Source organism: Numenius arquata, chromosome 1, assembly GCF_964106895.1.
Source record: "Numenius arquata chromosome 1, bNumArq3.hap1.1, whole genome shotgun sequence".
Taxonomy (NCBI): domain Eukaryota; kingdom Metazoa; phylum Chordata; class Aves; order Charadriiformes; family Scolopacidae; genus Numenius; species Numenius arquata.
The window spans coordinates 94,748,876-94,774,186 of NC_133576.1; the positions used below are offsets into that span (position 1 = coordinate 94,748,876).

General features: G+C 36.7%; 1 protein-coding gene across 1 annotated transcript in view; it reads left to right on the forward strand.

Moving 5' to 3' along the window:
* The window catches only part of MYCBP2 (MYC binding protein 2), a 197,842-nt gene that overhangs the window by 56,047 nt on the left and 116,484 nt on the right, over nt 1–25,311 (forward strand). Inside the window, exons 13-20 of the mRNA XM_074168975.1 lie at nt 1,372–1,536; nt 2,262–2,420; nt 3,221–3,425; nt 4,140–4,285; nt 6,389–6,490; nt 12,849–12,956; nt 21,528–21,647; nt 22,091–22,172. Coding sequence (XP_074025076.1) covers nt 1,372–1,536; nt 2,262–2,420; nt 3,221–3,425; nt 4,140–4,285; nt 6,389–6,490; nt 12,849–12,956; nt 21,528–21,647; nt 22,091–22,172 — 1,087 coding nt within the window. The remainder of the gene's footprint in view (nt 1–1,371; nt 1,537–2,261; nt 2,421–3,220; nt 3,426–4,139; nt 4,286–6,388; nt 6,491–12,848; nt 12,957–21,527; nt 21,648–22,090; nt 22,173–25,311) is intronic.

A 25,311-nucleotide genomic window follows, 5' to 3' on the forward strand; every position in this document is an offset into this window, starting at 1 on the left:
TCTCACAAAGCATGTTTGTGGAAAAGTTTGGTCTGCTAGCCATAGAATTTAAACAGAGTTTTAGTAGGACTGAAATTTTTCTGTCTCAGTGCAGTCAGCTAGAAATGTGATAAACAACTTCCAAATGTTAGTATAAAATCCAAGTCTATAGGTAGTAGTAGATGGTTAGAATTTAATAATTGATTTAAAATGGAATTTAAAAATAGATTTTAAAATCTTGATAAACAGCAGTAATAGAGTCCAGCTATGTCTCAGTCAACTGTGTAAGAATTTAGCCTTTCTAGAATGTTGTCAACAAAAACTTATGTGGGCTGATTATGTGAGATGTGGCAGAACTCATGCAGAAACAAAGGATATTTACCTTATTGTTCCCATGAAAGATTAACTACACTGACAGTATTCCTCAAGAATGTGTGGGTTTTCCCATGTAACATAGCAAAAATAAAGGCAAAAACGTATTTTAAAGTTTGATAATGCTTATGGAGTGGATTCTTGAATGTGTTCACGTGAGAGGAAGTTAATAGTAGTACTCCTGTGTAAAAGTCTGGATGGCTTCTTCTAACTCATTTGGCTCCCTTTGTTACTCTCTAATTTGGCTCAGAGTGAATGTATACAAGTTTTTTTTCCCCCTAATTTCTTTTAAACCTGGGAGGGGAGGCTGGTTTTCTGTCAGCAAGGTGCCTGTGTGTCTTCTCCGTAGAAAGTTGATAATTATCAGTAAGTGAAAGTAGCTGGCAGTTCTCTGACTTGGGGGAAAATTCACAGGCAGTAATAGTAGCTGTTGGTTGGTTTAGCCAGTCTTAGCTGTGTTGGTACCCTTTCGTTTGAACCAGATTGCAAACTGGTTCTAGGTGGGTATTTTGGTTTTGGGGGTTTTTTTAGTACTTTTCTTTTTCCTCTTGTGGGAATCTGTTGTGACTCAAAAGGTTTTCTGAATATGGTTTTAATAAATAGATAATTTAATATTTTTCTTTAAAAAAAATAAACTCATGTAATATTTCTCTGTAAACTTACTGTGCATATATCATCATATATATTCGTCTGAGATGGCAATGAGAGCTTATTTTTACTATGCACTGCTTTGTAAAGTCCATAAAGTTAGTTCAGTGTATATATATAAAAGAAACACTTGAAGAATCTTTACTGAAAGATACCTATCTCATAATGACTTTGCTTGCCATTTAATTTTTTGGGAGAATCCGTTGTAATCCAATAAAAATTAGACCGGGAGATCATATGGATGGATTTTTACTTTATTTTTTTTTTTTTCAGAAGCAGTCTGAAAACTACCCCCTAATTATAAAACAAATGTTATTGTGCATTTGAACATTTTTTGGTAGAGTGACTTGCAATTTATTTATTTATTTAAAGCTAAAAGCAGACGGCAGTCAAAACCATATAAGCCTAAAAAAATTATTAAATTGGAAGGCAAGATTGTCATATCTACAGCGTGCAATAATGGAAGCAGTTCTGTAATTTCAAAAGACGGAGAACTCTACATGTTTGGAAAAGACGCCATTTACTCTGATAGTACAAGTAAGTTAAATATTTGTCTTTTAAGTGATTTCTCAACTAGAATAATTGAAATCAGTCTGGAAGCTGTTAGCATTTGGAAATTATATTTGTGTGGTTTTTTTATTCTCCTAATAGATTTCTGAATTTCTGCTGATTCAGCCAAATATGACAGAAGGATCGAAAGAGAAAACCGTTTCCTTAAGTTCTGTAAAAAATATATAGCAGCACTGGTTACAAATAGCTGAATTAATACTTCCACTAAGGCGAAAAAAAATAAATCATTTGTTGAATTAATCTGACACTAGACAACCACGCAGGGAAAAGTCACAGAAATGAGAAATGTTTTATTAGGAACAAAGGCTGCAAGAAACTGGGCCTTATACATTTCTCTGCTCACAAGACAGCCTGTTTTGAATTTGGAGGTGATCCGGTACATCTCAATTTCAATAAAATATTTAAAAAAATAAACTCCAATGGCATTATGACTTCATAATTGTTTTTCAGAACAAGTGATTTGCAGCAGGGTTTGGTTTGGTTTTGGCTTTCCTTTCTTTGCAGGAGGGATGGCCTAGGCCTAATTCTGCTTTCACTCCTTATTCTAACACTTGTTTTCTATACCTGCTGCTTTTCTCCCTCACTGTTAATTTAAAAATTGTCAGTATACACAAGCAATTTTGTTATATCACTGAAGTTTCCTTCTCAGGTAGAAAGTGCAATTTACCACTCAACTGTTTTATGTCTTACAGGTTTAGTAACAGATTTGAAAGGCCATTTTGTGACTCAGGTAGCCATGGGCAAAGCTCACACTTGTGTGTTAATGAAGAATGGAGAAGTTTGGACATTTGGCGTAAATAATAAGGGACAGTGTGGACGAGACACAGGCTCCATGAGCCAGGGAGGAAAAGGTGAGGGACTTAGGGGTGGTTTGTTTTTTTTTTCCTTTCGTTTTGTGTGCTGGAAGATATCACAAATGAAAACATAACTAAGCATTTTATTATAAAATATAATTCCAATACTAAAGCTTAAGTACATGCAACATGCTTAAAACAAATAACAGGTATGGATGCTTTCACTTCAACTGTCAGGTATTTAGTGTTCTGCACATAAAAAATAAATGTCTCAATTGCTTTTCTTTTGTTGGAGAAAAAGCTTTTCCTTAAAACAAATGAATAAACCCAAACCTCATCACTCATTGTCTTACTACGTGTCATTGTCCTAGTAAGAAAATTTTTTCTACATTTCCTTGTTTGTGTTCAGTCTTGAGGCTGTTGTTTGCCTAAATAGGGCATGAATGCAAATCTGCATCTTTCTCCATGCAACTGGACATTTCCGTTACTCCTAATTATAGGTATGAAAAATCATACTTATTCACCTTTGCTGGATTGGATTATTTTGTACATGACAAGTAAATGACCTGTTACTTCTATACTGAATAGAAATGTTTCATTTCCCTTTCAGTTATGAAACCTAGATATATAGAATCATAGAATGGTTCAGGTTGGAAGGGACCTTAAAGATCAATGAGTTCCAACCCCCGTGCCCCAGTCCATGCTGAGAGAGTGTTCCAAAGTGTCATTGTGCTGGATGAGAGTGCAAATCAGGCATGCCTAGTCATTCCTTTTAAAAGGAGTGTTCTTCAGAACTTCCTCAGTAGCCACTATTGGCCTCAGAAAACAGCTATTTCTTGTTTCAATATCTTCATTAGGTTTTGGAGTTGAGAACATGGCAACAGCAATGGATGAAGACCTAGAAGAGGAGCTGGATGAAAAAGATGAGAAGTCCATGATGTGTCCCCCAGGCATGCATAAATGGAAGCTGGAGCAGTGTATGGTATGCACTGTATGTGGAGATTGCACAGGCTATGGAGCTAGCTGTGTTAGCAGCGGACGTCCTGACCGAGTACCTGGAGGGTAAGCAAACATATAGAAATACACTTGTTATAGGGTGTTGAATGGTGAAAGCATGTGTTGAATGTAAACTGGGTTGATCTGTTCTTAAACTTCAATCTAAGGTAACATTATATCTAAAAGGAGTCTGTGCTTTTAAAATCACAAGTAGATTAAAATTTTCGTAAATACCTTGTGATGGTTGCAGGTGATCTAGTTTTAAATGTGTTTGTTTTTACATTTCTTAGTGTATAGTTCTTTACTAGAAGCTGTTGAATATGAACACTAACATCATCTGTCTCTTGACAGAGCTGCTGGCTTTGGGGTAACCTATATTCGTCCTATGATAGATGTTTTTTATCTTGCTGTTCCAGTTGCTTTTATCTGTTACTTCAGGGTTGACCTGCAGAAATTGTCACTGCTTTACCTATTGCCATTACTATTTCTCCAGCATTGCATGTGCTCAGTGTTTCCTTGTTGATGTTTTCATGGGGTATATGTTTAATTAAATGAAGAAAAGTTGGTGCTGAGAAATCAGTTCAGATATGTATGGTCAGTGTGTGCTCCCTGGTACCGTGCAACAGCACCTAGGATTTAAACTAGCTATACTTACTGTTTATCTCAGGAAAAATTAAACATCCGCAGATAGAACGAACTAATAATATGTGTTTTAATTACCAAGGCATCAGTAATGCACGAAAATAAAAGGTAGTGATAAAGCAACTCTGTTTGCTGCAGAATCTGTGGCTGTGGCTCAGGTGAGTCAGGCTGCGCTGTATGTGGCTGCTGCAAGGCGTGTGCTAGAGAACTGGATGGCCAGGAGGCAAGGCAAAGAGGAATCCTTGATGCTGTAAAAGAGATGATACCTTTAGATCTCTTGCTGGGTAAGTGATATGAAATTAGCAAGATGGCTTTCATTTTTCTTTTTTACTGCACTATTTTTTTTCTTCCTCAATACATTTGTTTGCACTTTTTAATAAACTCAGTCCCACTGCTGACTTTTGAAACTTGAAGTGGAATAACAGGTTAGTTTAGAAATAGGTTTGTTCTTTTCAGTTAATACTTCAGTTAGTATTTGGATTCTTCTAGATGATAAAACTTTTTATCTTAAGTAACGCAGTTCTTTCTTTCCAATCAAATTACTGACCTTCTAAACTTGCAGGACAGTTTTAGTTTAATATTGTTAAAAAGGATAAAATGTTGCTTATCGGGCAGATTTATTTGTTGCTGTTGGTGATACAGCAAAGTGGGATCATGCTGGTAAGTGACCTATTTTCCTATAAACATGTGCCGTTTTGACCTGTGCAATTATGATACTAATGCTGATACTACAAAGTTGTTCTTGTCCTTTTTTGATAGCTTGAAAATTTTTCTATAATCCTTTTATTAGGTTTTTTTTGCAGTCACATTAAAGATAGGGAGTACTGTTTCTTGAAAACTTTTTTCTTTTCTCTCTTAAAAATTTTCAGAGAGATAGAGCTGCCAGGACTGTGGAAATTACTTTAAAAAAATCAAAAGCAACAAAACTCCCACCCCCTTCCCCAAAAATACCCACCTTAAAGCAAAAAAATGCCGACTGCTATGATAAATGGAAAATACAGCTTGGGATCTTGCCTTGTAAGATCTGTTGTCACAGGATGTTTAATATTGTATTCTCTGTACTTCTAATTGGGCAACTACAGGATTCTGAAGATCAGACTTTCAGACTTTCCTTCCTTTTTTTTTTTTTTTTTTTTAATATTTAGATTTACAGAGAGCCCTTAAGCCTGCATGGATATAGTATCTGGTACAGAAAAGGACCATAAAATAATCAGATGCATGACTTAAAATATTTATACATCTCACCAATTTTCTGGGAGGGGTGTGAGTAGTAATAATAGAAAATTATATCCTATACTTTGAGTGCGGGAATCTGTTTTTTTCCCCAAGCAAAAGTTAAATAGAAACTAGAAGTGTTTCTTTTGGTGAGTTAACACTAAGGACTCCAAATAACCTCACTGTGCAGTCCTGATACTTCCATACAGATACTTCTAAATGTAATTTGCTTGTATATGGCTATCACAGAAGCAGGTTTATACTGATGGTGAACGTGGCAGTAGCAGCTCTGCTTCACAGCTCTCTTCTCATGCATGACCAGGGAGGAGTTACAGGTTTTGTGCTAACCTTTGCTTTGCTAACTCCTCTCCTAGCAGGATAGACAACAGCTCTTGGTCCTGTGGGGGCCTTGGCATAGTTTGAGGTGAGGGTGTTGAACTGGTTGACTGCATTTGTCTAAAGAAAAGCGACAGTGCTTCCAGGTGGAGTTTTTCTTTGATGTTGAGGGCAAGGTATATTTTTTTTTATGTTGTTGCAATTTGCTGAAAAAAAAATTTGGAAAAAGGTTGTGCTTATAGTAGTTGTATTGTTGCATTTGTCAAGTCATGTTTCCTGTTTAAAGAAGTGCTTACCAGTTTGTTTCAAATTCCCATTAAACTAGTTAGTTCGGTAAATACATCAGATTTACGTCCAGATGTATACATGCATTAAAAGTAATTTCATGCTTCTTAGTAAGCATGAAACATATAGTGGTAAAGCATTCTTAAACTAGAAAATATCAGATCTACTTAAAACACTTATAAAATTTAAGCAATTTTAAGCTTGTTCTAATAATAATCCTTTCTGAAACTTTTTTTGGGAAAAAAAGAGATAACCATGACAACATATAATTAGATATAAATATGTATATGCTTAACAGAAAGTAAGTTCTAAATGGTATTCAGTCATGTTGGTGTTGTGGCATATTAATGAAAACTGGGAAATTCAGAAATAAGGCCTAAAACTCTTCTGCAAGTTTACTCAACTCCTTTATTTCTATAATATTCTGGTGGAGCCATGTGAAGAGCAGGTAGTAGGTAGGCTTCACTTTTCATTTACTTACCTTCTTCTAGGGTTTATTACCATCATAAAAATTTTAAAGGTAGTTTTACATATTTTATTAATCTATGTAGCTGTCCCCGTTCCTGGAGTTAATATTGAAGAACACCTTCAGTTACGGCAAGAAGAAAAGCGGCAACGTGTAAATAGGAGACACAGATTGGAAGAAGGAAGAGGTAAGTGACTTTCTCATTGATGAGAGCCTTGAATACTTTAAGCAAACTTCTTTGTTTTCGAAGAATGGAAGTTAATTAATTTTGCTCCACTGAGCTAATACAGTAACCAAACAAAAATCAGAACCTAAATACCTAGCTTATGTTATTCAGCATGCTTTTGGAATGTTGTGAAATATCTGTATGTTTATCAATGTCCACTCATAAGAGTCAGAATTTTAATGGTGAAGAGTAGCATTTTATATCACTTTCATAGAGTTAATTTTTGTTTTTTGATGTTTCCTAGTTGAATAATAGCTTTTCGAAATGTAGATCCTAAAACGTTTTTTTATATGAAGAGTTTGTATGCCTTTTTATATGAAAAGTTGAAATAACTGCAAGCCTGTCCAATCCTATTTACCTATAATATGAATTATTTAATCATTGTTATAAATTATTGAATGACTGTTCTATAATAGTGAGCAGAAATTCTTGTTTTATAAAATGAGTGTTTCTGTATTTGAATACATGAAAAAAATTGATATACTGACTGAATTAAAAAACAAAACCAAACACTGAATAATTTCAAAATTTTATTCCCTTATATATTATCTACCTTAGAAATTATTGTTGATTTTCCACACAACCAATATGTATTGTAACAGGTTTTCAGTAGTCTTGTTTTAAAATACCTCAGTGCCCTAATCTGTTAAATAATTAAAGTTGAGAGATTTAGACTGATGTAAATCATAGTATTTTAGCGAAGCACGATGATGTGGTTGGTAAGATTATTGTTTGTTGAGAAGAGGAACAACTTTATTGGAAATTTCTGCTCTTCAAGTTCCTGCTGTGTTAGTAAACACCATTGATTCTCCTTTTAGGAATTAGGTGCTGCTTTTACTCAGATACAAAAAGTGCATTGTGATCAAACTTTGTTTCTAGACCCCGTGCCAGTGAACCTTGTGGGGCAAATTGTGGCTTTATTTCACTTGCATGTAAGAAATTACTGGTCTTACCAGAAATAATGAGCAACAAGGAAGAAAAAGCTTGGAGTTTCCTATGTGTGTGGAAGAGGATGAAATATTTATTTTTCTTTGGCTCTTTGTGGTTAATTTTAGCTGCGAGGTGGAGAGGGGAGAGCCTTTTTTCTTCTTTTGTCTAGGTCATTTTGGAGCTACGTTGCATGGTGCTGGCAAATATTAGATACAGCTAACAATTGTTTTTTTCTTAAATCCTCATTGAATGCCTGGATATTATCGAAAGCTGCTGCTGTTCAGCCCAGAAGGGTAGCGATGACAGAGCTGGGAGGTAGATTTCACTTGGGGAGGGAAAGGAAAAAAGAGCACCAGAGAAACATTTCAGTTTACTTCCATTTCTGTGGTTAGAAGCAGAGCCAGAGCAGCTTCTCCCTTTTGTATGCCATCTGTCTCTTTACAGAGAAACAAAAAAAAAACCGGTTTTGGACCTAACAGAGTCTCAGGTGATCAGTATCAGGGATGTGTTCTTATTGTTGGTTTGATAGGTGTATAGGAGCTGTAGCTAAAAAGATATTGCTGGCCAGCTTGTTGCACACATCCATATTATATTCTGTATCAAAAGAGCATTGAAATTCTGTACCACTGTCACTACTGGAGGTAGTGGGTATGTCTAAGCTGGCAGGCTTGGAGATTTGTCTCCGGTTCATTCAGTTCAGAATGACTTACGTGAGAAAGCTGCAAATAGTGTTTCACAAATACTTGGAGATCTTGATTTACATAATGAGGTATGAAAGCGTGATTTGATAATCAATCTTGATTTATATAATCAGATGAAAAAGTTAGTTTTGTTGCTTCTCCATCCAAATGTTGCATTTTTTCCATGAGTTGATGGAAAGAATAGCACCATTCTGGAGAGCTCTTATGATGCTCTTCTTTTCATGACAGAGACCAAGAACATTTAAATAATCTACTAGAGTTTCATTTTGCTGTGCAAAAGGTTTTGCAGCCTGAAAATCTTACTTATCCTATTGCTAAAAAGAATAGGCAGACTGCTTAGTTTTCCCAAAATGTTCTAGTATTTGTGCATATGTAACTGAACAAATCCTTGCTAATGAAATAGCTATTTAGAGATCTAAAGAAAGGTTTCAACTTTTCACTTCTCTGAAAACATTGCTTAGTTAAAGGCCATATTAGCTCTGCTAAGGTCTTTCCTTCAGGTATGCAGTGTTTTGTTTGTCAGGAATTAAGATTTCTGGGTTGTAGTGTGTTAATGTGTGCCTTTTTGTTCTTTTATGCCCAATCAGTGAGAAACAAAGCATGTGTAGTTTTTGACAGTCAAGAATAGGATCCATCACTGAATGTTGCTGGTCACTCTTTAGTTACAATTGGTGACCTTTATTCAATAGAGATATTTTCAGTAGATCTTGAATGTCTTACATAAACAAGAGGACTCCAAAAGCTTTTTAAGTAAAAACAGGATCTACTAGGGTGATCTGTTAGATAACTGTTTTTCTATATTAGTGGTTTGCCTCCATATTTTAGTATTTAAAATAAAAAAAAAAAACAAACTAGCACCTGCCTGTTTTTTCTCATCCAAGTATTCCAGAAACGAAAAAATAGGCCTTTACAACATGAAGTGCCATCCAGTGTAGGACTTTTTCTGTGCAACCTTAATTTATACTGCTTCTGTACGTTCCTCGTGATACAGTCTTCAATTGTGTGGCCATGTACTATTTTTTCAGGTAGCCTGCTACGTGCAGTGCACTGGTGTAGAAGTCACCGTTTGAGATCATTGATTTCAGTCTTCTGTAATCACAGCTTGCCAAATAGCATTTGTTTAGGGAAAGGTACTAGAAGAAATCAAATTATGTGTAATATAAATTCAAATCAAATAATAAACTCTTTGATAGTTCTGTTGAAGTGCTTAGATGGCCAAGAATGCAAAAGCACATAAATGCATGTTGGGATTGTATTAATTTATTAATTGGGTATGTTTTGCTGTAGTCCACTGCATTATTTAACAAATGCATTTTATCGTGCTAGAAAATGAAATTATTTCTGTGGATAAATGTGTTTGTTTTTTTTCTTTATGCTCTTAATTCACTGCCAGATAAAGTCCATCTTGAAAGGCCTGGATCCTGCAGACCAAGAAAGAAAAGCTAATCTTGATGTTTCCTAGGCTAGGGATATTTAGCCTCGCAGTTTAGCTATGGAAAACCTTCTATAAAAAAATAAAGGGAGAGAGTGAATATCTTACAGCATCTGATTTAAAGTAGCAGCCCTACAGTTTACCAGTGACTCTCCTTTGCTTATCTCTGTAACTTGAGCTACTAAAATAACTGGGAATAGTAATAATTCCTCGAGTAGAGCTATGTTGTAGGCTTCTAGAAGAGTTTTTAAAATAATACTCTGCAGTATTTATTCCTTTTAATTTTTAACAAAATTAAGGAAGCGTCTAATGCATGGCTGAATAGTTTCACCAGAATAATTCATAGTACCTAAACTCTGCTCCCTTTGTACAGGCAACTTCCGATGTAAGTAGAGAGCAGATATAGTCTATGAGTTGTTCTAGTGTTGTGTTTTCTGTGGTATTATTTTGGAGGGAGAGGAGATATTTTACGTTGTGCCAGCCCATGACTGATCATACCTACATTTTGATTACATTATGATGCCTGTATTTCCTACCATATTATGATTGTGTTACAGGTTTAGCATGCATAAAAAGCCAAACAGGGTGACAGACTTGCACGTCCTGTTACATGGACTGGGTACAAGTTATTATGAAATGGAGATATATTGCATTTAACTTTATTTTGGGTTCAAGTTCTTTTACATAATGGGTGGGAATGTAGAGTTTATAGGATTGTCCAGAAGCAAAGATAAATCCTGCTTTGGTCAGAAGGTTAGATGCTGTTACAGAGTTGTCATCTTGACTAGGAAATTATAATTCAGATGAGTGGCTTGGCAACTAAAGGCAGCTGTGTGCTAGCACGCTGGAGCCAACAGCCTTTTGTGCTTCCTAAACATGCTCTGTCTCACAAATCTTTTGTAGTTCTTTAACTCACCCTAATGCACTTCACTTCCTTCTGTCCTGAAATTCTCCCTCTTTTTGCTATCTGTGCTCTGAGCGCTAAAACGCTAAAGGCTGCCTTCAAGGCTGTGTCTCATCCCTCGGGCTGTTTGTTGTGCAGGCGTTTTCTGGAACTTCAGAATTTCTTGCCAAAGTTGTCTAGAGATCACATCTTCTGTTTGATCACCCACAAATATCTTAGATCCACGGGCTTCAAGCAGCACTCTTTGCAGTCCTTAAATCTCTTTTTGCAACTCTAATCTGCACTTCTGTCATATTGCCATGTCCATTCTCTGTTTCTTGGGCTTTTCATTTCATTAGGAACGTCTCAATAAGCAAGCCCAATTACTTTTTTCTTTTTTTTTCTTCCTGTTTTTCATCCAGCTTTCCCCTTTGTCTTCTGTCCTTCAAAGATTTTTAGCTTTCATAACCTGCTTATCTTTCATGTCTCTCTCCTTTCTTGCCTTTTCCTGTTCTGTTCCGGTATACTCCTCAGTATATCCCTTCCAACTTGGAAAGAGGAAAAGCGTGGTATCATTTTTTGTGTAAGTCTAAACACTGGGAAGTAGGTTATTAAGCACAGCAAGTTGCCTGGCAGAAAGTAATCTTTACCAAAAATATATTTATTAAATGGAAGCTCCAATTGAGAGGAGACTGTGAAAAGTGGGAGCACTAGCAAGACAACTAAAGGAAGAGTCTGCAAGATGAAAGTGAAGCAATAGCAAATAAAGATCCTTGATCATCAGAAGGAGTTTTTAATTAACAAGAGGATCTCTTCTGGGATAAAGAGAGTCCAGATAAATCCAGTAGAACCAAAACAAAAAATCTGTGCTGTGTGTAGAAACGTACATGATTAATAAGATTTTTTGGCCATTATATTAGCTAACACATGTATGAATCTCGAAGCCAGGGGGAAAGGCAGTCGTGGATTTTTAAAACATTTTTCATTTTTCCGTTTTTAACTTGACGCTAAAATTTGGGAACTTCTTTGTGTGAAGATGTGTTTCTTCATCTGAAGGTTCTAAAGCTGGATAGACTTGGCCTAACTTCCACTTAAATTTCTTTCCATACTGTTTACTATTAGTGAAGGAACTGATGGCCTAAAGTTGACTGCAGAAAACCTGAGATAATGGGCGTTAATGAAAAGTTTAGCCTACGTTAACATGTCAATAAAATTTAGCTAAGGAAATAGAGCATCAATGATTTTGGGAAGGAGGAGGACTACTTGTTCTCTAACAGCTTGTAAGCTGTTAAAAACATGACACAAAGCCTGATTTGGAGTGTTTGTTTTGGAGGGGTTTTTTGAGCTTTTTTGGTGGTGGTTGTTGTTGGATTGTGTGTTGGTTGGTTTTTGTTGGTGGGTGGTTGTGTTTTTCTTGAAAGTCCATGTAAGGACTGGATCTGGGAATGTGTGGAATGGCAAGAGTGACACTTGGCAGCATTACCATCTCCTGATCCGTTGAATGTGACACTTCTGGACGGAGGAGATGCCTCCAAAGAAATGCTTGGTGGGGTGCTTAACCTTTAAAATAGAAAAAAAAAAAAAAAAAAAAAACAGTTTTGATGAGCAAATTGCTGGTCTGTGATCTACGTATAATCAGCCTCAATTAAACTTAATACAGCATGGCTTGGATCCAGATTTTAAAAAGAAAAAGTAGTCTGGAGAAAATTTTAAATACATACATCATTGCTTTCTTCAAATACAAATCTTCTCTTGAATACTTTTACATAGATGGGAATTATTTTTAAAATAATGTAAATATATTTCAAAATTAGTAAGTAGATAAGAAAAAAAATCCTATGATTTGAATAATTTTCTTCATGAAACGCGTGTTTTGGCTAGCTATTTTCTTTATAAGTGATAACTCTGTATTTTAAGTATGGGAATTATGAGCACTTGTACAGTTATGTTTTTTTAAAATTTAGCATTGATATGATGATGTTGTTCCAAATGAGTACTGTGTATGTAATGTTGTAGGATATAAGCTATGATAATTAATTTTTTTAACTATTAAAGACAGTAATAGGTATTTGCTATCAAATTTTACTCCAGTGTGAGTCTGTTTTATTTCTATTGGTTGGAGTACAGTTGCATACTTACAAGTTCAGGTAAAAGTGTCACTGTGGGATTCGTATTGCTTCTTTGCATAATATTTTGGTCTTATTATCAAAAAATGGCAACTTTCTTTTTATTTAGGGCCTTTTGAGTTTAGGAAAACAAGTTTATTATATAATTATTATTCATTTTTTTCATTGCTTTTAATTTTAATTTTGTTTAACACACTGTTTCCATTTTGTGAGCTTTCCTATGCATGTGCAAAATGTTTCTCCTCAGGCCCCCTTGTATTTCCTGGTCCTATTTTTATGAACCATCGAGAACAGGCTCTAGCCAGAATCAGACCCCATCCAGCACAGCTAAAGCATAAACGGGACAAGCACAAAGGTATTTGGTCTTCCTTCCTGGCTGGGGTGGAAATAAGCCCATCCTCCCAGTCACTTCTTCCATGCGCTGAATCTGTCCTTTCCAAAGAACTGCACAAAATGGGTTCTGCCTTTCCTCTTGTTAGTATCTGGCTACCTGAGGAGAAAGAAAACGCATTTAAATGTTGACTTTTTTTTTTTTAAAGTCTAAATGTTTGGTAGTCTGCATCATCTTTGTTTCATTTCTTCTTTCTTTTTTTTTTTTTTTTTTTACTTTAATGAAGTATGCGTTGTCTCTCTGTGTGTCTCTTCTCATTTCTAATGCTGTCTCATTCCTAAGGTTCTTTAATTTTACTGTAGGAAACGAGCACCTTCCAGTGACTCAGACTGTTGTGTTGCATTTGTGTTGGTTTTTTGAACCTTTGTGTTGTATATCTGGAGTGATTGTTTTTGCATATCAATTTCAGACTTGTTGTCCTAGCATAAAATTCTTCATAGGTATGTTATATTTTAACAAGCTTTTTTTTAGACATGAAATTTTTTAAAATAATGTAAACAACATTTTTTTTTAATAGCTTTGAATGGGGAGAATACAAATCAAAGTACAAGTTTTATGCTGCCATATTCTTGAGTTAAATGTTCTTTTGCAGAATGTAAGTAGGGAGGCATCTTTGATATTTCTGACCTTTTTGTATGTTCGGAAGGCCAATTTGTTATACCTTGAATTTCTAAATATGTAATTTGTTCAGATATAAGTGAATTTTTTTATTATTTTTTTTAGGAAGAGATGGTGTATTACCAGAAATTTAAACTAAATATATTAAAGTTCAGCTTTATCAAATCTGATTGCAGTTTGTGTATATCTGTATCTAGATGTGTATGTACATGTGTATTTATAAATAAAGGATAAGTATGTAAAAGGTAGATTGCAGAACTGATCAAACTAAGTAGAAAGCTCCTAAAATGGTGAGGGCCTGCAACTATTTTTTAAAGAAAGGCACAATATGAACAGAATTGTTAGAATGGCATATCAGTTGAGTCAATGGAAGTTAGTATTTGGCACGCATGGAAACAAATTGTGCGACAGTTTGAAGCCTTTTGGGGTATAATCTCAATGTGTGTAGGTGAGAGGCCTGCTTTTTAGGGAAGTGAAAGCAGAATCTGATCCTTTGTATTTCACTGAATTTCACTGAATTTTTAGAGTTGGAAGGGACCATAAAGATCATCTAGTCCAACTCCCCTGCCGAAGCAGGATTGCCCAGGGCATGTCAGAGCATGTTACTCAGGACGGCATCCAGGCGGGTCTTGAAAATCTCCAGAGAAGGGGACTCCACAACCTCCCTGGGCAGCCTGTTCCAGTGCTCTGTCACCCTCACCGTAAAGAAGTTTCTTCTCATATTTGAGTGGAACCTCCTATGTTCCAGCTTGTGCCCGTTGCCCCTCGTCCTCTCACTGGCAACCACTGAAAAGAGTCTGGCTCCCTCCTCCTTCAACCCACCCTTCAGATACTTATAAGCATCGATAAGGTCTGCCCTCAGCCTTCTCTTCTCCAGGCTAAAGAGTCTGGAGAAGAGCCTCTTCTCCCAGCTCTCTCAGCCTTTCTTCATGAGGGAGATGCTCCAATCCTTGAATCATCCTTGTTGCCCTTTGCTGGACTCTTTCCAGTAGTTCCCTATCCCTCTTGAATTGGGGAGCCCAGAACTGGATGCAGTATTCCAGTTGTGGCCTCACCAGTGCAGAGTAGAGGGGGAGAATGACTTCCCTCGACCTACTAGCCACACTCTTCCCTATGCAGCCCAGGATTCCATTGGCCTTCCTGGCCACAAGAGCACACTGCTTGCTCATTGTCATTTTGCTGTCTACCAGGACCCCCGGATCTTTCTCTTCAGAACTTGACTCCAGCAGGTTCACACCTAACCTGTATTGGTGCCTAAATTTGCATTACATATACTCAATCTATTTGGAAAGCATATCATCTGAGCTTTAAGTCTTTATGGATTAAATAGAATAACCTATCATAATCTTCCTGGGAGAGACTAGATGCTGAAAGACAAAATATACAGGACCTAAATACTGTCATTTGAGTGACAGTTTGCTGATGGCCGGTAGTCTTGAGCTGGATAGTACTGCTAGTTGTACTGCTTGAAAACCCTTGACCTCCTAGGCAAGTGCATAAAGGAGTATGCTCGTCCTACCTATTTCTGTACCTTTTTGGCATGTATTAAGTAGTTGGAGCTCACTTCAGCTTACAAAGAGGTATATTCATTAGTGTGAGTTTGAGGCTTGCATTGCTTCCTGGAGTTGTAAGAATAATGCAAAGGTCTGTATTGTGGTGAAAGATTTTGTCGGATATTCTCTGTAGAACTGAAAGTTTTCCTTGAGGAAGGGCTATATGTGAAGAAATACTCAGTTTCTTGTAGTTGTGTCTCATGCTAAACAGATAAGGAAGATTGTAACATCTTTGAGTAAGTAAACTTTGAGACCCTTCTCTGCCTCAGAAAATTGCTTCTCAAAAGATGACCATAAATTCTACTGGAAACTATAAATGCCCCTTAACTTCTGGAAGAGCTTCCAAGGGAAAAAGGAAAACTGGTGAAGTGGTTTGTTATCAAAGCAATGATGAAGGTGAGAATCATGAAAAAGATAAGAAGTACACCTCATCTTAAAAGGCATGCCTCTTTTACTGTACATAGACTGATTATTGCTTTTACATTCTGAGGCAGGGCTTTTGACTTAAGTAAAAGGACACTATAACACGGAAATCAACACATTCTTTTGTTTTACTTTTGAACATGATGTTTACCAAGCTGGCATTTTTACTTCAGAGGTTTCTTCTAAAGTAGTCCTGTAACTCTTCACACCAACTAGACCTTGAAGATCTTCCTCACTGAGGATCTGAGTAAAAAATATTAATGAAAATCTTTAGGAGTTTCTCAACTGTAGAGATTAACTGAGTAGCAATTAAAAGCAAAGTAAGTTCTTTGAGTCAGTTAAGATTCTGCAAGCAAATGCCACCTTTTTCCTGTGTTTGGGATGAGTGCCAATGAAAAACCTGTATGAAACCAAATACCCTCAAAAGGACAAAGGTTAGATGAAGCTGAACCTGCATGGATGGAGCAAGCTATATATCAGCCATTTTGCAAATGCTAATACAAAATTATCAGATGTTCAAGAAAATTTACTTGCAATTTACTTGGTAAAGTAGTTTGAGGCACTCATTGTAGAAAGACGGCTGGCAATGAAAACCTACATCTAAGACTTAATAGAAGGGAATGATACTGGAGTCTTTGTGTTTCATATTGACGTTTCCATAGTCTGATAGCCTTGTTTTCGTGTGTTAATTTTCCTAAAGAAGTTCGAAACCCAACTGAAGATGTGTTGCTTAAGACTTAATGCTCTTAGCTTAAAAAGATAAAAGTTGCACCAGAACTGTGTCAGAGCCACTTTTTTTCCCACTATGTTTTTACACACTGACATCAATAAGGAGACACTTTAGACAGGGACTTCTTTGGAATTTGAGGCTTGAAGAATGTGAGAGTATGTCAAACCTCACAGGCATACATAATCAGCTGTTGTCATGTTTTATCATGAGACAATAAATATTAATTTGTTAATAACAATTAATAACAAAGTTGACTTTCTTTATACACACCAGTTTTGCTATTATGTTCTGTCTCTTTATTCAGACTTTCTTGTCTTTCATACCAGCCCCTCTCTTCCCCATAATAAGAATGAGAATGAGGTGACTCGTAAATGTATCTTGTGAATTAAAGCTGAATCCCTAAGTTAAGAAGACAGCATTGAAAATAGCTTTCCTGGTTTCTGTCCTCTGTTGGAAAGAGACTAGAGGTGGATCTCTACCCTCCAAAACACGTGTTTCCAGTTGGCAATTTTTCCAGGTCACAGAAAATACCTAAGAATTCACACTCAAATACACTAATTTTGGTTTGTATTCATACAGTGTAGAAAAATAAGTACATGGAGATAATGGATGTGCTTTGCCATTGTTCAGTATTTCACTTTTACTTGCATCCAGGTCAGATAATGGATTAAATGGTTTGGCCAGTAAATTCCTGTTTGCATTTACTTTTTTTGCTGAGCTGAACAGGTACAAAAATTCAGGACACAGTTATTACCTATTTTGTAATTAGAATGAGAGTTTATTGTCATATTATCATAAGCATTATGCATTTGTGATGCTGCATATCAGATTTCACCTACAAGCTCAAGTAAGCTTGGTGGCAACCTCTTAAGCATCCAACAGACTTACTTTTTTTTCCTGCCCTCATAGGATGGGTGATTTTCACAGCCAGAAGTAGGTTTCTTTCCCCCTGCACTGTAGCTATAATACTGGTTACAGATACTTCAGCTGAAGCCTGTGGTGGGCAGCCAAGAAGCTGCAGTCCTAGGCTGATTTTTCAAGTGATGTTGTTTATAAAGCCTGTAAATTATACTAAGGCATTCACAACATCCTGTGAGGGCTGAACACCACAGATACTAACCAGTAACTTGACTGATATGCTGTATTTGGGTACTCAGTGCTAAACAGAACAAGGATTTGTTGGCGAATGATACGGTATAAATTCTTCTAAGAATTTTTTGTGTATGGTCATACTGCATTAAAGTTTTTCTTCTGTGGGGAGAAGAAACATATTAAATATCTTCAGAAGTGCTTTTTACGTCCTGCAAAGATGGTCAGTGATAAATGAAATAACACCCTTATTGCAGCTGAGGAACACTAACAGAACGTTTTTCCTCAGGTCTGAACCAAGGGCCTGAAATTCCATTCTGTAACAATGATGGGGTTTATTTTGCCAGCAGAACTCTCATTTATAGGTTATGACTTCGCTTGCTGTTGGGACTGAATGAGCTTTTTCTTTGTTCCTGAAAAGCAGCACACTTTTTTTTTTTTGGTGGTAGCAATATCAGCCAAGAGAACTTCTGAGCGTGTTTCACAGAGTGAAAAATTTTCTTCAGGGTTTAAGAATTTTCTAATGAAAATGGAGTGGTGGGAGGGGGTTGGTTGGCTGTATTTCCGTTTATCTTGTTTTCCATCCCCAAATGTATAAGATAACCAAGATGAAAACCCATCATTGTGAAGGTGTTCATGGAGCCCACCCCTCAGTGTTAACAGCAGGAAGCACTTGGGAGCTTTTCCTTGGTGCTTTCCTCTCTCTCAGAGAGAGAGAGATAAGAGTCAAATTTCCAGTTCAGAGGTAGTACAGTTGGGTAACACTTGAAGTGCTAACTTGCTCTGTTTACAAGGTTCCGTTCATTTAACCAGAAGAGTCTCTGCTTCTGTAGTCTGTCTTTCTCTTCTTCCTTTTTAGGAACTGGTTTTTTTGATGTTTTTTCTAATGAAATCAATATATGCACAATTGTTTGAAGAAAAGCAGGTGTGTATCTCTATAGTTTCCTTAAGACGTGCAAATAAGCTTTCTGCATCCAATTTTCGCTCGCGTATCTAAAAAATTTTTGACTCACTGAAAGGAAAGGGGATGACCCAGTTTATTTGCAGCCTTATCTTTAAGCTTAAGAGCTTGTACAACTTGGTTCTCCTGGTCAGTGCTGCTAGAAAAATGTGATACACATTGGCTATATAATGGAGTATACAGATAAACAGTATAGCCCAAAAGTATGCTCTAAAGGTAAGTAATGATATTCTGTTTAGTTTAGTGATAATTTTAGTTGAAAGACCTTTTTTTTTCTCCTATAGAAGAATAGCCGAATCTTACTTTTTTTAGTTACAAGGGTTTTGTACTTAGTGTATGTAAATTATTTTAAGAGTGCTTATCAAGTTCTGAAAACCCAGCTGATTCAAAACTCATGAGACAGTTACTAACCACTCAAAGAAGGCCAAGAGGAGTTCCATTTTCAAATTTCCATCTAGTTTGCAGATTTCACACTTAAGCAAAGGAGGTATGTGTGGAAGTCATTGCTTCCATTCTTGCATTCTTAAAGGCTTTGAGAAGTTAGCTCTGGAATTTGAAAATGCCAGCTCTTTTTCCTTTGAAATAAATTTATTTTAAAGGAAAAGGAATTGCAAAATTTGTTTCATGTGAATGTACTTGTCTGTACATCTTGCACAATAGTATTTAGTGTTTCCTTAAGGGTAATACAGTGTTATGCTTTCATTTGCAAGTTTGGAAGAAGTGGGATTACATCTAGAATCATCTTTTCTTTAAAGACAGTATCACACGTTTATCGTTTGAGAAAACAGCAACTAGTTACTAGTAATTGTTGAAGCACTTAAGAACAGTATGTTTTTTTTTATGATGAGGCAGGAAATGCACATGTACCTCACATGTTTGGGTGTCTGCAGATCACTTGATGTGCCACTGGTACATGCCCAGAATACAACTTCTGCTAGATTTTATTAATGTGACTGTGCATAGGTGACGTGGTTTCTGTGTGTTGTTTGTTTCATTGTAGAAAGTGCGTGCAGCCATGAGACGTACTTACAGGACATGTGCATTCCTGGCAGATGACTGTTCATGTGCATTTGCACAGTGGGAGAGCTTACATTTTTCATTACAGTCATCAAGGATTGAGGGAGGGAGGGGAGACAGGGGCCACACATAGGCTTCCAGAACAACTAGCTTTTTCCTGCTTCTGTCCAAAAAGCTTGTGTGAAAGAGGGAAGCAGTAAATAGGCTGCTTGCTGAGTAGATAATTCTGGTGGCAATATTAGCCCTTAGAACCATCTCTTGATTGCTTTTGCATGTAGAGTTTAGTGCAAAAGGAGGCATAAAAAGTTCAAAGATAGTGTATTTGAGAAATAGCTGAATTGTTAAATAAAATACTAGAAGCATATTATGGCAAAATTCTGTGTTTTCAGAGGGTTTTGTTGTGGTTAAATAGTGAATCTCTCTTTGTATTTGCTTTTGTTGTTAATACAAAAAAAAAAGCTGCAGACAGACCTTCAGAAACAATTCTTCTAATGTGAATGCAGTCTGGTAGTACACAACTGATGCTGTTGGAAAAACCTCAAAAATCCCATGGCAATTCTCATAGCCGGATAATTCCATCACCATGTCTCCATTTCACATGTATCCAACATGTAGTGCAAGTGTAATTTTTTTTGATGAAGGGCATCCACATTTTCAAAGGGATTCTTTACCTGTGCTATTAAGCTTAATTCTTCAAAAGCATTACTTAATATTTATATGCACTGTTCCTTTACTGACGTAAACTACATGGATATTCATATGGTTTCTGTACTCAGTCGTCACTAGAAAAAAGCTTTATTTCCAGACAGTAAGATTTGCTAAAACTGTTTTGTAATAGAAGTGCTGAAATGACTTTACTGTATGAACAGTTCAATGCAATAAAAAGGAAATAAAGTTTGATCAATATGTATAAAAACAGAATTGTATTTTAAGTCTAAAAGATTTGTAAGTCTGTAAGTGTAACTCAAGAGTTCAGACTTCACTGATGATCATTCAGGAAAATGTGTAGAAATTATAAATACAGATCTAAATTAACAAGACCTTGAATTCTTTGAGCAGAAATAATTTCCCTCTATCAATTTTGTTAATAAAGAAGTAATCCATCAGAATTATCATGGAAAGAATATGGAATCTCCTTTGTGCAGTTATTTTTTGCGTAATATATTTTCTGCCATTTCTCTGTGCTAAGAGACGTTGTGACTGAAGTAATATACGAAATTTTGCATTATGAAAATGCACTTTCCTTAGAGCTTTCATTGCCCTCTTTCTGCACAGGTGTAGGCGTTTCAGTGGTGAGATGGGCATGTTGTCTTTTTTCTCTCATGTTGGTTTCCTGCTAATATTGTGAAACTGCTTTCCTTTGTGACACTGTGACCATATAGTTTAATTATAGTGTAATTGTTAGATGCTGTAAACATTCTGATTTCTGGAGAAGATAGTGGCTTTCAATAAGTTTATAAATAATACACTTGTTTGTCACTTCAGTGCTTTTATCTGATGCAAGAGAAGTTTGACTTTAGGAACCAATAATGCCCTTCGTATTTACTAAAAGAAATCACAGAAACTATGTGTCTAAATGTCTAAAATGTCTAAAAACATGTCTTAAATGGATAGAAAACAGATGTGCTAGTAGTGAGTATGTTGGCATTGTTAGAAATAAGCTGCGTAAGTAACTGCTAGTTATGTAAAACAAGGGCTATGTGGCCAAGTTGGAGTAAAATCTTTAATGAGTAATAATTAGAAAAAAAAATAGACAGGGCTATGCCTGTTGAATTTAACTACAGTGCTTTCTATCTATATCATAATGCTATTCTATTGAAGAATGAAAGTGCTAGTTACTAAGCAAAACTTCTGAAGTTGTTTGAATTGCCTGTTTTGTCTGCTCTTTGGAAGCTTCTCTTTTAGAGGATGTGATATTATCCAGTGCATAACTTTGTAGTAGGTTGTTTAGAAGTAGGGTTTCTGTCATCTTTCACATCTGCTTTGATGCCACATTTTGAGCTGTCTTTCTTACTCTTCTGTGGGTTCTTTCTCTGACCTTACAAATGGCTGGGTGGGGAGTTATTTACTATTCCTGTTCTATTCATTCTTCTTATACAACGCTTTTGGAAGGCATGAGATATAATTATAAATTTTGTTTATAGACGGAAGCGGAGAAAGAGGGGAGAAGGATGCCAGCAAAATCACAACCTATCCACCAGGGGCTGTCCGCTTTGACTGTGAACTGCGAGCTGTACAAGTCAGCTGTGGATTTCACCATTCAGGTAAAAACAAACAAATCAGTGTTAATTATAGCGTAGAATTTTCATTGTTTTTTTTTACTTAATATTGTTATATGTGTTTTCACTGCTTTGTGTTTAATTTTCAATAAGGATGCATTAAAAGGAGTGTTAAAGGTTGAAAAGGTTGCAGTATTGTTTTGTAGCCTACTACACTGTCCAACAGTGGAAGAGGGCTATAAGTGTCATATATTGAGTTACGTCAGTTTTTAAGAAATTTTTGAGTCATTCAAAAACATCTATATGGCATAGTGCTAGCCATGCATAGAGATGTTAGCTGTGATGGATTGTGGGATCTGGTATAGATCTCTTAGTGTTTCAGTAGGGACCGTTAACTGCGCTGCTCAGAAAGGCTAACCAGCGCTGGTGCAGTACCATGTTAACATGTGCGTGTGTCAGAAAAATATTCTTCTTTCTTTGTTTTTCAGTGGTTTTGATGGAGAGTGGTGATGTTTACACATTTGGATACGGGCAGCATGGGCAACTTGGACACGGTGATGTTAATTCCAGGTGAGCTGGTAATTAAAGGATATGGTTGTGTATTGCTGTACTGCTACATAACAAGTGGCTATATTTCTTTTTCTCTGTAGCTAGTAAGTGTGAAAACTCAAATGTTGTCCAAATGAAGTTGATAAGCTCTTGTTCTGCACTTACTCACCATAACCCTGATATAGATACAATAACAGTACCGTTGTACTGTATAAGTAATTTGTTTAATACGTGAAGACTTCTGTGCATAGTTATTAACATAGCTTTGATAATTGAGTTTGAAATGCTTGTCTCTTCAGTTCTCCCTACATATATGAGAGAATGACATTGAAATCTCCTTAAGAGATCATTATTTCTGTTACGTGTGTAGTAATTCAAATAGTATTATGTTGTAAACCTAGATTAACCTGTTTCTGTTAATCTATAGTTCAGTTGTGATATAATCTCGTTTTTGTTTATTATTAATCTACGTAAGTCACTAAGTTTGGGTCTCAGCTGCATTTTGTAGACACTTATTTTAGATGTCGGCATGAGAGTGCTTTCTTTGTGGTCAATGAAAATAGAGAAGTCAAAAGAGTGTGGAGAGCTATTTGACTAACCACCCACTACTTATGTGCTTTAGGTATGCTCAGTAGCTCTATGAACTTTACGGGTTTGATCTTCATTGACTACAGTGAGAGCATAGAAAATTAAATATTAGGTATCTTTATTGTGAAGTTCAATCTAGCCCTTGGTGTCTCATCCTTAGTATCTTACCTACTCATTAAAGTAAAAAAAAAAAAAATCAGTGTCCTGCCATAAAAAGAAATGTAATAATGTTCTTTGGACATGTACATACACCTTATGTATACACATAAGATGTGGGATTTTGAAGAGTAGGAATCATTGAGGCTTTGTGTATGTCCAGTAATGGCCGATATCCTTATATAAAAGACATACGGAGTGGAGCATCCATGACCTGTCTTCAGTTCTGTCATTTCTCTTGTAGCAGCGAGATGAAAATTACCAAACATCTATCCTCCCAATCTCTTTGGAGACTTCCAAATCACTTCTTTTGTCACATTTCTGAAGAAATCTTCATCTTCTTAAAACTTTCATTGGATTCACTAAACAAAAGGGGGAGAGGGAAGGAAGAAAAAAACTTTACTGGAAGTGTTACTTTGTACTGACTGCTGTGCCTAATGATAGTCTCTGAAGTGTTATCCCTACTAAGTTTGCATTGGACTGGTGAATGCAGCCTGTGTTTCTGCCTATGGTAGAGCCATATCACAGAGAAGTACTCTTTTTTTCGTTCCTGGAAATTCTTGGGTACTTGTTCCAAGCTACAGCTGCTTTAGCTGGCATTTCAAGTCGCTACTAAAATAAGGCCATTTTCTGTCTCAAAGACTGAAGAGGTACAAATAGCAGTGGCATTTGTACTGGTAACTTGTTGTCTCCTATTTCCAACTGATGAAATCGCTTGGATTTCCTGAAGGCATTGGAGCTATCTGCTGAATCAGCCAGGATTTCAGGCAGTAAACCCCACCTCTGTTGCTTATTTAGACAGAAACTGGATGGAGACCAAATGTAGTTCCAAGTGAGGTCTTAGAAGAGAACACGAAACGTCCTGTGCCAAAGGATAGTGCTTGACCAGGCCTAGAAGCTGAGGAGGTACAAGCGACTTGGCACTGACCTTTGTGTCATTCTACAGCAAACCCTAGAGAGTGTCTGAAAAAAGCCTTGAAGAAATTTGGAATATGTCCCATGCATGAGAACTGGCTGTAGTACTATATTGCTATTTAGCACCATCATTCAAATGATAATTTCCTCATTGATGTACTTCTTTTTCCAGCTTTAAGTAGAGATCTCTCCTCTGTCCTCACAGTAAGGGATTCAGAGAAGGAAACAGGGAATCCTTATGCAGAGTTCCACCTCAGTTGGGACGCAGTGGTGCTCAGATGGCCAGCTCCAGCCAGGTCAGTGGTATGTCAGTCATGCAGTGTGTCACATTGCCTGTATTGACCTCAGGAAGACCATCACCTTCTGAATCCAGGAACTGATAATCGACTGTTTTTCCGGGAGAGATAGGGGAGAAAAAAAAAAAGAAGTAATTATTTAGGCAGCCTAGCTAGTATATCTAAATGTGGGGGCCCATGTAAACAAGAAGTGTCAGGGAAAGTGCAGGAGTGCAGGAACTCTCATTTTCATCCGGGAGCGCCATCTTCATTGTCAGATGAAGCAATGATGGAAGTTCCTGGGCAGCGATTGATGACTTACCCTTTCAGAGACTTCTGTCTTGCAATCTAAAGATTTAGTAGTGAGGCTTTATTTTTAAAAGTCTTGAAAATGCTTAACTGTTTTAAATTCTGCACACCTGTCCAGACATGTCTTTCTCTTTAATTAAGGGGATTCTGGACTCCTTTATTAGAGTGTGGTAAACATCAAAGATTCTTCCTCTTACTTCAGCAGGAATGAGGTGTATTACATACTCTAGAAGGACTGCAGACTATTTTTATTTTTTTTTTATGCGCACAAAACAGCAGACGGACGGGATGATGTCATTCTCAATAAATCATTAATAGAACTGAAGTGGTGTGGAGGAACAAGCAATATGCACAAGGTGATGTTATTATTTTCTCCAGCAGCAATGTTAGCCATTCACAGATGGACCACTTTAAAAATGCAAGTGATCTGGTTCCTGGGAGGCCGTTCTTTTCTGTATCAGTATGCTGGAGCCATTAAACTAGTCTGCATAGGCTTTTTGTTGTAAAATCCACAGTGGCAGATGTTGATGAGCTATTCACTACATGAAGGATTTGTCAGTCTCTGCTTATATTCTCCTCAAATTAGATGCTGGTGGGTAGAAACTCAGTGGAAGCAAGAGATGCTTTGCTGTATCTAGTCTTGCATTCAGGTAAGCAAAGGCCTGTTTGCTGCTGATGCTTCTCTCAAAAAGCTGGGACTTAAAAACTCCAAGATCTTTCTGTTGTTGTTCAAAATTTCCCTGCGTTTCTCATACAACCTGCGGACTTGAGCACTGCGTTAGCAAGCACGTGACCTGGAGGTCAAGGTTCAGAAGTGGAACAACTGAAGTAAGACAATGCTGGTACGATTTTTGCTTCCGAAGATTCAACAATAATGGGGAAGAAAACTGAGCAGACAGTCTGTGGACAGCCAGCTG